This window comes from Phragmites australis, chromosome 7 (assembly GCF_958298935.1).
Source record: "Phragmites australis chromosome 7, lpPhrAust1.1, whole genome shotgun sequence".
Classification (NCBI taxonomy): Eukaryota; Viridiplantae; Streptophyta; class Magnoliopsida; order Poales; family Poaceae; genus Phragmites; species Phragmites australis.
Window position 1 is genome coordinate 20,923,498 of NC_084927.1, and position 19,646 is coordinate 20,943,143.

Genomic DNA, 19,646 nt, shown 5'->3' on the forward strand with positions numbered 1-19,646 from the left:
CGTGATGGCCATGAGACCCGAACGCCACCTCCATAGAGGACGCCCCCAGATGAGCGGTGGCCGACACTTCCCATCCAGGCAAGGGCGTGAGAGATGCTTCCTTCATTGAGTTCGTGTGGATCCATGCTTGGACAGGATATGCTCCACTTGAACTCACAAATTAGCCACACTTGACTAAAGATTTAGCATGTTGGTCTCCATCTGAGGTTTCCATTGATCGAACTCGCCCTTGGCCGCCTTCAACTCGAGTATGGTCTCTCGCACCTCTGCGATCACCTTGTTGTTTTCCTCAAGTCTCTTTAGGATCAAGGCAAACTGATCTTCCGTCTTCATCGCAACTTGTAGACACATCCGATGATCATGGCCCGCCAGGGCGAACTGCTATGATACCAATTGTTACGAGCATACTACTGATTAGAGAGATAGCAAGGGGATCGAGGATAGAGTCCAGAGATACTGCTACGAGCCGTGCTCGATTTCACCACTCAGTTCTTCGTATGTTCATCGTCTGATCGTTTCTTTTACAAGTCCTCCGGTCTTAACCGGTTTCTCACCAAGCAATCCACACACGGGTCAACTATCGATACATGGGTCGCTGCTTAGTTACACCACTCCGGCCCATATATCCTTGTACTCCTCCTTTGGTGCTTCTCTTGTTCATGCCAATTCCCGTTGTGCTCCTCTTGAGCATCCTCTTGTTTGATGTCTTCCGGACTCATCTCTTCTAGAGTGACACCGGTAACAGAACATTGGATGGGCTAGTAGGAACAGTTATTATCGGAGTTTTCTGAGCTGGGCTAGCAGGCCACTAAAATAAGCCCAGCCTGGTTTCACGCTTGCATTTGCATTCCAAACTAGGCTGCTTCCGTGTCGCGAAAGTTCCCACCGTCATTTGTGAAAAATTTCTGTACTATATTTCCTTTCAAATCGTGTCGTTATCATATACACAAAGGCTTCTTTACCATATACAATAGCTCACAGAGAAAGCACTCTGCGCATCAACAATGATGCACTGGCCGTATAGCAAAAGTAGGCCTGATTCATTGCTTCTCTCTATTTATACTTTGTCCAAGTAGACTCCTAAATAATATATGTATCCGTGTAACGTGCCAAATTGACTAAGGTTCATGGCCTCATGCCCCAACTCCGATGAACTTCAACTGCAACACAGCACCAACAAGTCAAGCGCGTTAGATGCCAAACGCATTAGTTTCAGACTTTCAGTTCGTTGTGTGTTTACTGAAATCTGGTTGATAGGGACTATCGATGAAAAGCTTACAAAGTTGTTCTTGGGCTCCCTCCAGTAGAAGCCATGGATGAAGATGGGCACGATGTTGCACGCGATGAGGATGAAGATCATCAGCGCGTGCAGCCCCATCCACTCCATGACGACGGTCGGCCGCCGGTAGCCGTAGAGGTCGACCAGCGTGTAGATCCCGGCGAAGAGGAGCCCAGCGGCGCCGGCGGTGGCCAAGGTGTAGCTTACGGTGTACAATGGCTTGTTCATATGCATTCCTGCTAAAGATCACGATCGGTCATTGGTAATGTTCTTGACGATCAGAAACGGAATGTGCAGGGTGGGTTAGTGGTTTCATGATGTGCTTACCAAAGAAGTCCATTGCGAACGCTAGGACCAGCATGCTGAAGGAAGGGATTAACCAATTCATGATTCTTTCCTTGTGTTTCTGCAAGCCAGTTCAGGAAAGGAAACAGAAATTAAGAGTCAGTTCCATTGGTCGAATGGATGATATGCTGATCAAACGGTACTGCAAGCAAGTGCTGTACCTGAAAATGTACAATGATGTGTCCGTATTGGAGCCCAATCAAGCATGTGACAATGGCCATCACAGAACTGGTGAGAGCACAAAGAAGGAACAGTCAGCATTGGCAGTAGTTACAAAAACGTGCATTGAACTTTGAAAGAGGATGGTTTGAAGCAACGATGAACCTGAGAAGCCCTTCAGGATCAAAAGGGGCCTGGCACCAAGAGGGAGCATCAGGCGGAAGGGGCCCATTTTGTGGTGAATTGATGCTGCATTGCTGCCACATGAGTGAAGAGTTATCAGGGACCGAGTAAACAGGAGATAGAAATTTCTTAAACAAAAGAGATAGAAACGCTATAAAAACCTCGGATCGTGCGTAAACCGGTCGACCGTAGAGATGCTGGATGCCTAAGATTTTACGGTCGATCATGCCAACCGCATTGCAACCCGGATTGGTGTCACCTCTTACTCCGCATTTCACCTGATAAAGATTATGAACTCGAAGCTCATCAGTTCCCCCTCTCATGTATAATACGGAACATCTCTTAGCATGAGGAAATGATGAAGTGGCACTTACAAAGAAGGACTTCGCTGTGGAACCAGGACCTGATGTCTGATACTCCCAGTCAGGAACATAGGTGCCATACAACAGGGCCATGTATGTGATTGCCACGACCGAGCCTACAAACCTGGACGAACAGCAGCATATTGTAGTGTTAGAAACATAAGAAATCAACATCGAACAGAATTGTTCATGCCCTTTCCATAGTCCAAAATATTGTGGAAATAGTAACGGACTAATGAATTGCTACAGTGCTACAGAACACACCAGGTACATGATATTGACACTGACTGACTGGTGTATCCTATTGTGCATAGCCGCTTATGGTCTATTCTCATCGACGTGATTATGGGAGGAAAAAAATAAACCGAGAAAAAATGGGGATACTTTTTGGTCTAAACTCACAGTTGATAGCGGTATCTCTTCAGCAAATCAAATCCATAATCCACATCTTCGTCCCCTTTGAGCCAAATTTCACATAGGGCGGTCAATAGATAAGCTATTGCTATTCTCTGCAACCAAGAATATATGTCATTGATTACATACTTGCCAAATATCAAATTTATATTGCTAATGGACAAGTGTATATATCGTATAAAACGAAGCATTTCATATACCTGTAGTATACCCATCAACCGTATTTGTTGAAGATCAACCCCAAAAGTCAGACTACGGACACCATGAAAGAATCCACCTGTGTAGTGTTGCAGCAAAGACATCAAACACCAAACACCTTTTATTTTTTCCACAAGTGTACCTTTGTTCAGTTCAAGAAAAATAACCACCACGATACCTTGTAGAACAAGACCGAGGCAGAACAGCTTCAGTGCACGGAGTACTGCCTTTTTTGTTGCGTCCAATTTGTCCGGCACTCTCTGTAAAAGGTGACATGATTAGGTTTTGGCAAGTCGTGGAGGTCACTGTTGGTGATTTCAGAAACTAAGGTAAGCGTCACGATCTTGCTTTGCGAATGTGTACCTTGTACGCGAGCGCTAGGGCGACTCCAACGATGAAAAGGAAAAAAGGCATGACAAAATCAGCCACAGTTACGCCGTCCCATGGGGAGTGGTTCATTGCCGGAAGGAATGCTCCAGCGTCATCCACGATGATCATAAGCTGCAACAAGGAAAACAGCAGTTTATTTAGCTCTGTTTGATTTTAAACAGCTCTTGTAGTTCGGATTTTCAGTGAAAACGACCGAGGGCCAGTAAAAAATTCCAAAGTCGCCAGGCTAAAGCAAGTATCTGCAAATCTACAAGCTACAGTGATCATGCTAAAAAGACCAAACTAGATATGATTCCACTGTCAAGTGATTGTTATTTACCTACTATAAAATTCGTGATTCTTGCATTACCACCGTTCTTAAAGAAGCACGTCCGGGTCCGGCTATAGATATCTTAGGAAACAAAGGGAAGGATTCGATGAAAAGCGATAACAACTGCACGTTACATATTCGTTTGAAAAAAAAACACACTTCACGCTACACATGGGTGAGGCATCAGATACGGCCTCCAAATACATTTAACCTCGAAAGGCAAATATTCTAACCCGGAAGAAAGCGCGCGTGTTAGCCATTACCGTCGGCGACATATCAACCTAACACTTCAACATTAAAGATGGGAAGAAGTAGCAGTGTACGTAGGACCACGGCGACGCCAATAACATATATAGTATATATGATGCGTGTAGCTTATTTAGCACGATCAGTTGCAAGTTTCGTGGCAAGCACGCACGGTTAAGTGCCTTACTTGGCAGGGCGCAACATCAGAGATGATCAAGCCAAGAGCCGTTTTAAGTTTAACCTATCCATGACCCAGATAATCCTACGACGTTTTTCAGCTGATGACTTCACCTAAGCCGTCTACCCATGCAGCTCCAAGGTCATTGGCTAATGTCATAATAGATTAGTCCTTCTCTGCTGTCCAAACATGGCGTAGCAAAGAGCAGTTGGTGGAGAGATGAATCACCTAAGGTTCAAAGCGACGGGGACCTACCGTCAATATTGCAAGCCTAGCTTCTCAGTCTCAGTACTCTGTCACGCTTTTACGTAGTGGTGACTGGTGAAGGAGTAAACGAAACAAAGTGGGACCCATCACTACCCAACGATGGGTAACCAATCTCGCCTCATTGGTCATGCCTTGCTGTGCTCCATGCACATACTTCTTCTTCTTTTTTGTCAACAGAAGTGAATTGAATTGCTCGATATTTTGAGGCGACTCATGACTGGAGCTGAGCTAGGCTAGAGCTAGACAGATCACCCTAGTAATGGCTGCAACTGAGGTAGGCTAGAGCTAGACAGATCAGTCTAGTCAGGTATGTACACGCATACATACATACATGCATACATGGCTACTCTTTATACAGGGCAGTCATTTTCGATGCACTGGACAGCCATGGCACGAGATAATAGAACCGAGCCATGAGCATCGTATTTGGGGCGGTAGCATAATAAGCGAAGTCATTTCTTAACGAGGGTAAAAAAAAAATTAATTGGCTCAACTTGTGCTGAGCATGGACCGGCAAATCAGGATCGACGCCACCTAACCTGTTTTTTTTCTGTAAAAGTTCTTACGATATCAGGATGGGTGACACGACATCGAAAGACGTTGCCCGCCTTTTGTATCGATCTACTCCTAAAAGGCTTTAGGTCAGGCTTATTAGTGGATCTTGACTCTGCATTTTCCCAAGCCCTCTTCATCTCGAGATGTCGGAGACATCTGAGCCTATAAAGCTTCTTCTGTAGCGGTAGGGGTCGCTTCATCAAGCTTCGTAGCCGTGTCGTGCTAGTTTGACACCGACACAGCTCTTCCTTACCTTCCCTCCACATATGTGGCAGGAGTGCAGCACACTGAAGATGTTCACGGCTTAAATGGTCACGTCACATATGCAGATGACGCGATCTTTTAAGAGAAAGAGAAGGGAAAACTATTGGATGTGATCTCGGTTAACCGTCGTCCTTATGAATAGATCAGTAGTTAATCATATGAAGTATTTGGAGAGCATTAATCATGTTTCCACCTCTATTGACTTCACTTAGAGCTCATCGAAATTGTGGTAATGATGGTTATGCCACATTTCGAGAGGGAAAATGGAACATCTCATTAAGAAAGAAAATACTTCATTATGTGAGATATAAACCTCATGAACAAATTTCTTACTCCATTAAGGATATGGAAGGATTAAAGATAATCACGCATATATTTAGTTAGTATCCTAGAAATAAGTTACATTTCTAGTAGGATAGTCAAACTTACTACTATTTTTTTCTAAGCTATAACACTGGTTTGTAGAGTTGTCGATTCTAGTGGGAGCTCTGAGGCAGGGTAAACTATACTCGAGGACAATTGAGGTTATGTTACAATACCAAAAGTCCGAGAGACCCTAAACCATGTCTCTAAAAGTTTTTCCTCCATTTGATTCTAGAGTTTATGAATAATATGAGCCTCACGTATAGATACATTAAGTTTTAACCTTAAGACTACATTACGATTAGTGTTCACATAGATGATGTCTTGTTGACTATCAATAATAGGGACATTAATGTTTTAGACTCGAAGATTCCTTTTCTTCTGGGTATTAAAATTGTCTTGGTGATGCCTCTCATGTTTTGACTATTAAGATTCACCAAGATAGGTCCAATATTAAAGGAGTTTACTCTAATTATTGATGGCAATAAAAGTTTTTTTTACGCTACCGCTATCATGAACATTATAATTAAGTTTTTGATGTGCCTCATTAATTTATGTAACCGGATACTTGATAGATATTGATCCACAATTGGATCACTGGAAAACTACTAAAGACAACTCTGTGTTATACGTAGTGTGCTAATAATTACATGGTCATATATGAGTAGTCTCATAATCATATAATTGTGCGTTATCAAGACGCAAATTATGCAAGGTGTGTTGATATTAAGAAATTCACATCAAATCAAATCTTCACCCTTGTAGGAGGAGCCATATTGTGTAATGACTCTAACCAATCTTTTAAGGTATCATTAATGATGCAAAATGACTTATGGCATGTTATAAATCTATTGGATAATAAGAAATTCATATTATGTTGTTGTGGTATAAGAATACGAAAAAAATTCTTGACTTAAGTTTCTATCAAGAAACTAATTATGTTAGAGTGCAACTTTGCTTCGAGTAACAACATATAAGTGGTGTTGCCAAACACTTGACATTGTGAAAGACGTAATGCAGAATCAAATTATTAATGTTCAGCCTATAATATGGATTTCTAACATAATGACTCCCTGCTATATGGATATTCAACATATAATTGTAATGTACCATATTTAGACTAATGATTCTCTGTTAAAGGCTTGTCTCAAAATTAGTGGCGGTATAACATTTATTGACAGCCTATACTTCTAGGACAAATCGAGATCTCAAACTTCGATTCTGGAAAAAAAGACTATAAATTTATAAGTCATCTCTCAAATAAGTATAAATGATTATCCTATCGAGATAAAGTAGTATATTATAGATGCTAAGATTTTAGTAGTATCTCATTAATTATTCTATTAAGATTGAACTTTATAGTGTTAGCCTTTTGATCAAATAAGAGAATGTTAGATGTGATCTCGGCTAACTGCAATTCTTATAAATAGATCAGCAGTTGATCATACAGTACTATGATCGATGGACAAAAATAACTCCTCTGGTTTAGTCCCAACTCACATCACACCTAACAAAAACTAGCTGCTGATGCGGTTAGGACAACCGTATCAGGCCACACGATCTACATGGCAGGGACAGGCCAGGTCTGTCTGTTGCCGGTTGGACGCACGCGTCTGCGCACCACACAACTGGCTCGCGCGCCGGGATCAAGAAGAGAGAGAGCGCGCAGCAAGATGCCATCTTTATCTTTAACTAAAGAAAGGAATTTCAGCGATCTGATCCGGCGATCATATCATGTGTCGCACACATGCATGTTTGAAGCTGCCGGACGGGCACGGCAAGGTCTTCGGTTTCAAAGGTGAGCCCCCCTGTAGTTTACGCGTCCCCTGATTCGCCGCGTTTCGTGTCGGCACCCCTCCCCTCCCCCCGTCGCGGGCCAAGCAAGCAAGAGAACGGAAGGGTAGCTGATTTCTTATTGAGAAAACGCCTTGGTTAAGGTGGCTTTGCAAACATGTGGAGCAGGCGCTCCCGGCGGTGCGACAGGTGGGACCGATCCCCGGTTACGAGCCCACCACAAGCGCAGGGCGTGGCGTTGGTTTACGCGCTCGGCCGCGGATCCATCGATCGAACAGCACAGGGGGCTCACCTTTAAATTAGCACAGGTTAGGCGGAAAGCTGCCTGTCCTGAACCTCCTACGCAAAGCTCACGGACCCCACTTGGCTTGCGCGCGACCGGGTTGGCGCCGGCGCGCGCGCGTGCGTGCGTGCGTACGCCCGGAGAGGGACACTGGGCGCGCGCGAGCCGAACGGCACGCAAAAGGCATCGGTCGTCTCATGGGCTTGTCTCGACGTGGAGAGGCCACCCACCGGCGCGGGAGTACGCATATGCTTTTCAGCTTCCCTCCTTCGGCAGAGAATATGGGAGACGCTAAAAATCAGGTGCCTGGTTTTTAACTCTCTCACTCAACGGAGGAGAACCGTCCGATCTAAATCGTGGCTGCATATGCCTTCTTCAACCTCTTGCTACTGTATCTACGTGCACCATCCGTTGCCGCACTAACCACTATATTATCTTGCCCCCACTGCTAACCCCTCTTACCACTTGTCTCACCGCACCACCACACTATCATACACTTTCGGTTCGGCCACCTCCCTACACCTCCTTCTAACCCTAGGACCGTTGGTGAACTTCGAAACTTCGAACCCTAATCTCCTTCTCTAAATTCACTTGCAACCTTCGTATTCACACAGTTGCCTAAAATCTCGAGATATTTCGTACCCTGTACTTATGAACTACTTCTAATTGTAAATCTAGCGACATAGTTTTTGTACAGTCAATATTATTCATAGCTTTAAGCATAACGATAAGTCAAATCTAAAAAGTTTGATCGCATAGATTCTAAAGCATCAAGCAAGAAGAGCAGTGGAGAACACATTATTAATAGCATCTTACACCCATTTTCTATTCTTGATTCTCTTTTAGAAAAGCTGTTCCTGGTTTTCAACTGTCGCTCCGTTAATTTGCTCCTGATCTGGCCCTTCAAGCCAATTTTATACTCTAGTTTTCGTATGTAGTATGTTGCTCACTACACAAGAATATTTCTATATTACAAGCTCAAGCAATCAAAAAATTGCGTGCTGTTAGCTGACCGGGATCTGAAAGCGCAAGTTATTCTTGATTTTTCTCTCAAAAAAGTTATTCTTGATTTTTCTAGGCGTCAATTATAAGGGCCTGTACATGCGCTCATGGACAGGTGAGCTAGAGTTGACAATTACCATTTTTCTATCCACCTAATGCTGGCAGGAAGCTAGCTAGGTAAGCAACAGAGACTGAAGTTACAAAAATAGTCTAATACTCTGAACGCATGAACTCTTCGGTGCGGTTCGGGTCCAATATCTGAAGAACTTCCGTACGCTGGTGAGCAGGGCTTTTCTTATTGCGAATACGTGGGGCCACGACCGAGCTGAGCACCGACGGTTCTAACCCCGTTAGGCTGGGTGATGCGACAGGAGCAAGCACTCTTGGGAATCTGGCGAGCCAGGCCGGTGATTCTTAATCTACGCCAGCTCTAAACAACCATATCTCTCCATAAGCAGCAACAAGATGGTGATCTACGCTTCTGCCCATCTATAATGGCTGCAGTGGGCAAGTGGCTAGCCACAGAGAAGAGCTGGATAGAGAGTATCAGAAACATCGGCTTTGCTGTTTGAACAACAGAGCTACCTGGAGGAGCTACAGGTTCATGGCGGCATGAACAGAAGCGGAAGCCGTCGTGTCGATCCCTACAGGCCTCGCTGGCTGGTGATACTCTCCCTAAAGCTAAAGCTTGTACTGTAGTGATGGGTTTGTTTAAGCAACCCTGTTTTCTTTTTATTACTACTCCCGTTTAAGTACAAACAAAAAGGGAAAGGGAAAAGGAAACTTGACTACTACCGCTGCTACCACCACCATGCACCATGATTGTTCATGGAGCGTGTTTGGTTGGCACCAAGAGCACCACAGGTTTGATCGATCAGCAAGCAACTCGATTTGGCAGGGAATAAAATCGCGTGGTGAAGCGCAGCAATAACGAAGGGAAACAGATTAAGAGCGAGCAGAGAAAAAAGGAAAGGCAATGATTCTGTACGTACCAGCACGGTGATCCCTCGGAATACGTCTAGCGAGACGAGCCGCTGCCGTGGTGGCCCCAACGCCGACGACGGAGAGGAACCTGCGCCGGCGCCGCCGGCGTCCTTGGACCCGCGGCCCTTGGGGTAGCCGCACGGCCCGCCAGCCTCCAGATCCACCGCGAGGGCGGGCGCGTCGTCGCTTTGGACGAGCTCGTAGCCCCCCATCGCCCCCGCGCCCAGCTGCCGCCCGCCGCCGCCGCCGCCGCACCGCCCGGGCGACTTTCCTGCATTGCCCGCAGCAGCGCCCATCACCACGCGTGTCCCCCGAAGAAGAATAACAGCAGCAGCAATAACAAGTGCGTGACAAGATGCGGCGCGGAAGGCGCCCGCTCACCTGACAACCCGCAACCACTCGCCTCGGTAGGCTCGTGCCGTCGTGCGTTTGGTTCCCCGCAACTAGCAAACAGCAGCCGCGCGCCGCTTCTTGTGCTGCTGCTCCGCGCCTGATCGTGCTCTTGCGACCCTCGGCGCGAGATCGGCGAACGGGTTGTTCCGAGAACAAATAAAAGAAAGTGGTATATATATAGCTGCGTCCTCCGGGCTTCTTCGCCCTGCTCCGTTCGGCTTCCCCCTGACGGGTCCGCGCGCCTTTATCTGCGTTGCGTCATGGCCGCACACCTCGCGCGCGCGCCGTCTCGGTTCTTCGACTCGGTCACGTGTCAGCCTGCCGTTTCTGTCGATCGATCGCGCTCCGGCCGTCGGATTGCTTGGTTCGTGCGTGTCTGCTTTTTTGGGGCGTCTGATCGCATGCAAAGGAGGTGAGCTGGTTGAAGGACTAGCTTTTCGGACCTATTTGATTGGGTACACATGTTCTAATCAGGTTCACAGGATGCAAGATCTGATTGTCTGTACCACTTTCAAGGTCTGACTCAATGGATGCGAAATCAATGTGCAAGTCTGGCTGCTGAAAATAGATTTCGATTACGTTTCTTTAGAACCAGGCTCATGAAATGTAGGCCTGGCTCAGCTAGTTAATATTTAGTGAGTATTAACTCATATTAGTGTATTTTAAATTAGATTAAAACTTAATAGAATAAATTAAGTACTATAGAGTGGATTTATACAAAATAAATATTATATTAATACTTTTTTTTAATTTTAATTTCATATAGCATATACTCGTACGGATAACCAATCATAATCACTTCTCAATCAGACTAAACATATATAACCAACCAAATAAATAATATTGCATACACACAACCTAACTCATGTTAATATTTTTTTTAATTTTATGTAACATATATACTCATACGAATAACTAATCACAATCACTTCTCAATCAAACTAAACATATATAACCAACTAAATAAATAATATTACATACGCACAACCTAACTCAAATAAATCCAACTCACTACCTAAATCGTTCGGGTAACCAAACGGATCCAGAGAATCAGAGAGACAGAGATGTTGTGCCCGTGCTGGACTCTGCAGTACATATAGACCCAACTATGTCAGTGTATGATAGGTATTGCTCTGGCTGTAATTAGGGATGAAAATGGAAACGATATATATCGGTTTTCCGGGGCTTGTTTTCAAAGAGTTCCGACCGTAGCAGCTGAAAATGATATACCGAAAAAATAGAAATGGAAATAGTATTACGTCCCGGAAATGAAAGTGGAAATGATTTTGACTCTTCTGATCGTTTTCGGGTTTTTCCGTATTTAGCTGGTAATTATCATATTTTAAGCCCAATAATTACCGTTTTCTACCCTCATATCTGAAGGCTCACATCCACAAGCAGCCCAACCCATATAAATCTATGTCAAGTCTAAACTATTATGTGTCTATGTTAAGTCTGAACTAAAAACTATATGTAATATGTCTATCTCGTTGGATGTTAACATGTTGCGATGTTCTGGTGTCTGATTGTATACTTCAGTACTTATGTGTTTGTTTGGCCTGTCATAAGTCGAACATGTATGGTATTATTACTTAAGTTAAACATTTGATATTATCCTCATAGTGTGCTTGTGTGTAATTATCGATCAATTGACTTGATCCTATACATGGTGCATGGGCGTGATTGCGAGTAGCGTTACGCCGGTGTTTATCGTTCTATAATTTCGATTCCCGATCGATATCGGCTTGTTTCCGTTCCGACAATATCGTTATTGATGTTCCCGTAATATCGACGCCGTATTCGTTTCCGGCACTATCGTTTTCGATTTCGTTTTCGAGAAAAAAATATGAAAGTAAAAATGGTGAAAGCTTCTTCCGATCGTTTCCGACCGTTTTCATCCCTAGCTATAACAACTTGCTTTGGATTGACCTACCGAGTTACTAGCTGTTTACTGCAAATTGCAGTTCGGTTAATCATGTGTGATAATGGTATGGTATCATAGTAACCTTTTAAATCATGATTTTTGCGGCTTTGTGACCCGGTTTCTATAAAAGCTACATAAGCTATGGCTAGTTATCGCGTGACCTATCCTTTATCACATTTTAATATTAATAAAAAAAATAAACTTTTATGTAACATAGTTCATGTTTGAAAAAATTATTAACATAAGAATATACTAACTATAATATAATAATACTATAATTCATAATATTCTTAATAATCGGCGGTTGGCACCGTCCATGCGACGACATGATGTCAGTAATCGGTGAGCCTTCGCCCACCAAGAAGTCGTCCTCATCCGGTACGTCGCCATTGCCGGAGGATGAGGCCGATGACATACCACCACCTCTGATCCCACTTCGGCCCTTAGTCCCCGTGATTAGGACTTCATCCGTGTCATCATCCTGAACACCCGCATTCTTGGCCTCTAGGTCGGACCGCCCATGTCCATGAAGCTTCACGGTTCATGACAACCACCACCGTGAGTTATGACTACTCTGAAAGAAGATGAAATAAGAAAAAAAAATGAGAAGGCTCATGAGGCACTGACAAGATCCTCACCCAAGCGTCAGCCTCCATCCCTACGATGAGGATTATGATGTTTTGGTGATTAGGCACAGGGGATGAGTCAAACAGGAACCTGGTCCTCTGTTCCACCACCTTCGACGGGAGATATGTGAATGAGAAAAAAAAATGACAATTCATAAGAAATAAACCCACAAGATTTCCCAATAGCTACATGGGATCAGTCAATACCTTGCTCACTTTCTTAGGACGGGTCCTCCATGGCCATAAACTCCCAACCGCAGAGATCCTCGACCTCAGAGGGCTCAGGCAACGCTTGATGAAGTCTTTGGCGACGTCATACGTTATCAACCCCTGCTCCTTTAGGTACCGAATCTCGGCAACAAGAGTCCGGCAGATAGTAGTCTCCCTCGGTTACTCCGTCCACACATGCCTCGACAACAGTGCAAGGCACCTATATGGGAGTTTGGGTGGGCCGGGCTGGCAGTAAAACCATTTCTTGTGCCACTCCAACTAGGAACTCTTGGCAGCGAAGTCGATGTACTCTGCCGACCTCCCTTCTCGGAGGCGGAATCTGGCGCCGATGATGACTTTGCTCGAGAACCCCCTTAGAAGTACCTGAAGAGGTCGACGGATGGGCACACGCCCAGGAAGGCCTCGCACAGGTGCGTTGTAGCATCTAGGTCCCTAAGTAAGTGGTAAGTGTTTCGGTGATTAATGACAACCGTATCATTGTGACTAATGTGTATATTTTGAAGGGAATCAAAATTCTTTAGTTCACAATAATTGAATGAGTTTTCTTGATCCCTCATGGAATTATATTGGTCCATCAAAGGACATTTGCGTTAATATTAAGAATCTTCTAGTTCTAAGTGTCACAAGGTGATGAAGAACACTTAGAGTAGACATAGGTCTCTTTTTTTTTGACCGTACTATAAAGGGGGGCTAAGTGTTGTAGCTTAACCTAGTTGAGTCTATACTTAGTTGGATGCACACTTACGAAATTCTAGCACTAGGTAGCTCAAAGAAGTCCATGAGTGAGAAGTTGAGAAGTTAGAAATCAAAGTCAATTGAATTAGATGAGTTCCAGAACGTTTGTTCTCATCGGATTATCTGGTGTGAGAAGGATTATACTCACCGGACTATTCTTCTTCTCTGTGAAGATTTCAAATGACTTCACTGGATTGTCTGGTGATGGAAGGAATTTTACATCATAGCATTTAACAGAAGAGTCATTTTTCAGAGAAATTTGAAGTTACATGCACCGGATTGTCCGGTAATCTGAAGGACTCATACACCAGACTATTTAACAGAAGGACCGTTTTTCTGGAGAAAATCAGAGTTGAACTGACCGGATTGTCCGGTGACTTAAAGGAGTTATCACCGGACTATTTAACAGAAGCTTGGTATTTTTGGAGGAAATAGATTATAACTCACCGGACTATCCGGTGATGTTATGTGGAAGAACACCGGAGTATTTTGCAACGGCTACTGAGAATTGTCAAATCAGCATGTGAAAAAGGTTAACTCACCGGATTGTCCAGTGTTAACAGAGGCGTGTGCACCGGACCATCCGGTGTTTACAAAAAAAGCGAGTGGTTGGGCAACGGCTAGATTTGGACCTCTAGCCTATATATACCCCTTCACTTGGTTTTATTTGACTCTCTTGCAACCCAGAAGCATTCATACACAGTGTGTATCATTTAGAGGCAAGAGAGAGCACTTGAGGTGATTTGCAAGTTCTTAATTGAAGATTAAGTACTCCATTAGTGCTTCAAGAGTAGTGAGTGTGCATCTAGCTGTTGTTTAGGCTTGATAGGGATCAAGTGAATCAGTTAGCTTGTTACTCTTGGTGGTTGGCAACATCTAGCCGGTCGTGGAGATTGGAGGTATTCTCGGTGAGCTCTTGGAGGTCTTGTGGGAGCCCCGAGAAGCTCGTGTACTTGGTTTGATGCCCACCAATCCGGAGATGAAAAAGTGGCAATCACTAGTGAGCACTTGAGTCTTGGTGACTCAAGGGGGAGCGACATCCTTGTGTGGATTCTCTAACAAGGATTAGTGGAGAGTGCCAACTCTTCGATACCTCGGGAAAAACTCGGTGTCGCCTTTCCCTACTCTTGTTACATTCCGCATTTTACTTCTAGCATTTCCTTCATGCAAGTTTCAATTCCCCACTTTACTTATATTCTATATGCTTTCATGTTTGTGCTTATCATTCTAGCTTACTAGGTCATCTAGTTGTTTTTATTCATTCTAGGCTAAGGTTGCTCTTTGTTCTAGAATTCGGTAGTTGGTTTAGTTTTTTATTAGTGCCCTATTCACCCCCCTCTAGGGCCATTAGATCCTTTCAATTCGTATCAGAGCCTCGTGCTCTTTATAGGCTTAAAATCCTAGAGCAATGGCCCCGGGGAATAGAAGTAGCGTGCCAAGGTTCGATGGAAAGAACTTCGCCTATTGGAAAGTTCGCATGGCGAGCTATTTTGAGGCTATTTCCCTCGAAGTTTGGCTAACCACTTCTATTGGGTTTGATAACCCTTTTACCGACCAAAAAGTTAGATAGAATGATAAGGCTAAGAATGCTATATTTGAGGGAATTAGTGTAGAGGTTTTCTCTAGAATTCGTAGCAAGTAATATGCTAATGAGATTTGGACCGCTCTTTGTGAAATTCATGAGGGGTCTAGAAAAATTCGTGAGGAAAGATATCATGTGCTTATGAATGCTCTCAATCAATTCAAGATGCTTCCAAATGAATTGTGCAATGATATGTATTCTCACATGAATATGCTTGTATAAGAAATTAACTCTCTTGAACTAACTCAATTGTCTCAAGGAGATGTTATTCGTAGAATTTTGATGGTGCTTCTAAAGCCGCATTACAACATTGTCATCTATCTTCTTCATGAAAGGGACATCAATGACATGACCATCACCGACGCTGTTGGGAAGATATGTGCTTATGAGATGTTCTTGTTTGGAGATCATGAGTCTTCATCAAAGAAAAATCTTGTGTGAAGACGCTAAGCATAACGATGGAGTTGGGGTTGAGGTGGATGACTTTAAGGCCATAAAAACTAGGTACTTAAAGAAAGAAGCTGTAAGGGGGTAAATGGAAACCACAATGGAAGAAATCAAGGAAGATGATAGTCCAGGTAGTGTTTGGACTAGGTATCACCTCGCCCACCGCTGGTGCCTAGGCGATTAAGGCACGTGAGGGTATGACCTCGTCACATTCCGCCTTGGTCAGAGCCTCCTCCGAGATTTTAGATTCTGGCCAAGGTGGGATCGCAATCGCCATAGCGCTGGCGGCAGAACTCTCCACTCGCTCTGTCTTCTTGCGGCAGTTGAAGGGTTTTTAGGGTTTGGAGGAGGTTGAAAGCGAGAGGCGCACAAGGAAATGGCACGAGGTGAACGACGACGAAGGGAGTAAACGTTTTGAGAGCTCCCGTCACATTTTATATGAGACGCCGGTTCTTTGGATGGCTCATCAACGGACATCGTGAAGGTTCCAAACACGACTCGAGGCCACGATCTCCTGCTTTAATGTCACATCGCATTTAATACCCAACACATACGGGGGCAGTTAGAGAAGTAACCCATGGAACTCGATGCACTACGCCGCCATGCATGTACATTTTCCTAAAGTCATCATGATCTTTTGATAGGTAAAGGTTAACACCACTACCCGAAATCCCCACTGTGATGATTCAAATTTCAAACCTGGCCAGGACAAATCTTTTATCTCTCGTTTTTTCTAAAGATTGGGATGATATTTTCGGGTGAATTGGAATTCCTACTCGGAAGGAATACCTTCTCGAGGGTTCGCTTGAGTACTCGAAGGTGTTTGAAATCCTAAATAGATTACCCGAGGATCCCGAGAACCCAGTTAGATGTGTCATCCTAATCGGAAACCCAATTTCTACTCAATGATGTTGTAGGATCGAATATGAGCAAAATACCCAACCAGATGGGGGATGAATGATTGCAAAAACCAAATTCAAAGATTAACTCACCCAAATCAAAAATCGATTTAAATTCGGTATTCCACTCAAAATAGATGGTACACACTCTAGTAAAAATGTAGAGAAAAATCTATTGATCCTTTTGCCCTCAAATTGGAAAGAAGAAACTAGATTCAAATATGAAACTATTCCAACAAAAATCGAGTCAATCGGATATGTGGATCAAAAATTATGCCTAATCAAAACAGATTGTACCAACCAGAATTGAGTAGATTAAACCTAGTCGAGTTGACCATAAAGCTACTCGAGATCAAACCAAAGTTACACAAAATTTTCTCAGAGAAAACACTAAATGTTCTAGCAAGGTTTTGGATGGATTAAACCAAGATGAAACTCACAAAAAACACAAAATTAATCGAAAACCAAAACCAAGCACGCAGAATATAGAACACGGATAAAATTGCATAGATGAGTTTACAAGATGCCTCTCCAAAGCATCCAACAAGGATTTCCACGAAATCCAAAAATCTTAGATAGATCTACTCTCTAGATCAAAAGTCTAAACCTGATCTCGTTCTTGGCGCACACCTCCCTGATCAAGACCCTCTCAATATATAGCCCTCAAAACCAACCTTGGTTTGGAAACAATCCTCGTCGTATCCTACCCGGACACAAACCATACCAAAACACGTCCACCCATAATCGAATCCAACTCATGCTCGAGTCCAACTCCGACTAGCACTCGATTCCTTATGTGACTGGACTCTTCGACCAATCAGACCACATTTTGACCTCGCCACGTACTCGAACGACTCCATCATCCGAACACATAATCTGGTTGCCCACAACCTCACGTACGTCTGCTCTTCTCCACAACGCACCTAGTCGCACATATGCAACCTTACCTTCACGTACACTATTCTCTAGCTCGAACATCTCGCATGACATCCTCGATCACTAGAACCTAGTTCCTCCCTGAACCTAGTTTCAAACCTCAATTCCTCTCTGAACTTAGTTCTGATCTTGTCATCAACCACATTTGCCTTCGAGCAACACTTGCACATAAATAAAACAACAAACGAGTATGAGCACAAGTCCTTCCCGACTTGACTCTTCCTGACTTGACTTAAGATCAGTTCACACAACACCACACAAACTCCAAGCAAAACCAACATGCTAACATAAGCAAACCCAACTACTGATAGCGTATCAAACCATCTATGATATCCAATCATATCCAAGCAATATCTTAGCAACTCATGAACATCATCCTAATGTCATTATGCTAAATCACTTTGCTTTGCCAATTTCATTATGCAAACTATTTTTTCATCACATTATCTCACAATCCCACTTGATGAAAATATTTGCAACCCGCATGTGAACATTGGAAACCTCTTAACAGACATGATTTTATTTTAAAATCAAAAGCAAAGTGAAAATAATAATTAAAAACTTCCCCTTTGACAAAAATAAAAAACTCTCCCCTTTGAGAGAAAAAAGAAAAAATTCTCTTGAAATGAGCAACTCTCTCCCCCTTTGACAATGATTTCATAAAAAATTCAAAAGAGAGAATTAAATATTTTTGTTATTTTTTGTCATAATGAGTATTGTAGATCAGCCACATATATAACAGATACTCGACCAAGCCATACTATTAAGAATATCTATACCAACTTGTCTGTACATGTAAAAATATAGTGTGAGCATAACTTGTCAAGTATAATTAATGATTTATTTATAAGGCATAGTCTTGCAATCTCAACTACTCGAACCTCAATTTATATGCTGTAAAAAGCATGGATACCAAAAGTATATCATTGTTTTGATTTAAAAATAGCAAGATGCCAATTCTATTGTCAAGAACTTCTCATATTCTATTGCAAGGAATTATATGCACATCAGCCTTACTTTATCCAACCATACCAAGCCTATGTCAAAAAGATAATAAGGAGCTTAAGACAATGGTTATGGTTATACACGACTTCTTCTAAGTTCATATCAAAGTGCATTGATAAGCAGTCTTGTAAAGAAGAAGTACGACAGTACATACTTCATTGATCTTTTACCTATCAACTATTATTCAATACTTTTTTATTTCTTTGAATCTTTCACATATAGCATTTTTATTAAAGATTAAAGCAATCAAGAGAGTTTAACCATGACAAGATTTAATTCGAGTTTGTATTCCGATTAAAAAGTCATGACAAAAATTACACAGTTACATGTATAAATATGAAAGTGCAAAAAATTCCCAGTAGCATAAGCATTGGCTTCAAAAGTCACATATGTATCAGATATGATGCTCATCATATTTCATTGTTTTCTTATTTTTAAACCCCGACAATCTTCCAAGATATAAGAACTCCCCCTCAAAACAATCTCATAGGATGAATAACACAAAGTTCTCCCTGCAAAAAGCAAAACGAGAATAATCCAAAGGTTTTGTGAAAATATCTGTCAATTGGTGTTCAGTATCCACTTGGAGAAGTTCAATGTTTCCTTTTTCAACATTGTCTCTAAGAAAATGAAATCTGATGTCAATGTGTTTAGTCCGAGAATGTTGCACAAGATTTTAGCAATACTTATAGCACTAGTGTTATCACAGAAAAGTAAAACACTCTCTAAATTAACCCCATAATCTTTAAGTGTAGCAACTATCCAAAGAGTTTATGAATAACAACTAGCAGCAGCTATATATTCAGATTCAGCGGTAGATTATGCAACAGAGGACTGTTTCCTAGATGACCATGCAACAAGAGAATTACCCTAGAAATAACATGTACCAGATGTACTCTTTCTATCAATTCTACAACCTTTAAAATCACCATCAGAAAAATCTCTTCAGCTAATAGATGAAGAAGCAGAAAGCCAAATACCAAAATCTTGAGTGCCATGAAGATACCCGAGAATCCATTTGATAGCTTGTTGATGTGAAGCGTGTAAGGAAGCTTGAAATCATGCACACAAGCATACAACAAATTGTATGTTTAGGCTTCAAGTGGTGAAGTACAAAAGTGATCAAATCATACTTCTATACTCTTTTTGTTCAACCAGCTCATCATCTTCATCAGGATCAAGTGTCGTTGTCGCTCCAGTAGGTGTCATGATCGACTTGCTATTTTTCATCTCAAAACGTCGTAGCAGGTCTCGTGTATACTTACTTTGATGAACAAAAGTACCTTCTTTGG

At 42.7% G+C, this 19,646-nt stretch overlaps 1 protein-coding gene across 2 annotated transcripts; it reads right to left on the reverse strand.

Annotated features, from left to right (window-relative positions):
- Positions 1-498: 498 nt before the first annotated feature.
- Positions 499-10,159, reverse strand: LOC133924148 (uncharacterized). Of its 2 annotated transcripts, none has more exons than XM_062369557.1 (13): positions 9,958-10,091; positions 9,585-9,847; positions 3,304-3,441; positions 3,119-3,200; positions 2,943-3,019; positions 2,731-2,837; positions 2,341-2,452; positions 2,128-2,244; positions 1,949-2,040; positions 1,786-1,852; positions 1,607-1,685; positions 1,280-1,518; positions 499-1,160 (listed from the first exon to the last, which is right to left on the reverse strand). In XM_062369557.1, exons 2-13 carry the CDS (start codon positions 9,786-9,788, stop codon positions 1,134-1,136), a joined length of 1,341 nt encoding a protein of 446 aa, XP_062225541.1. In that variant the 5' UTR covers positions 9,789-9,847; positions 9,958-10,091; the 3' UTR covers positions 499-1,133. The 2 variants fall into 2 exon arrangements, with proteins under 2 accessions (XP_062225541.1, XP_062225542.1); XM_062369558.1 differs by having other exon boundaries at positions 503-1,160; positions 1,280-1,515; positions 9,958-10,159.
- Positions 10,160-19,646: the final 9,487 nt, after the last annotated feature.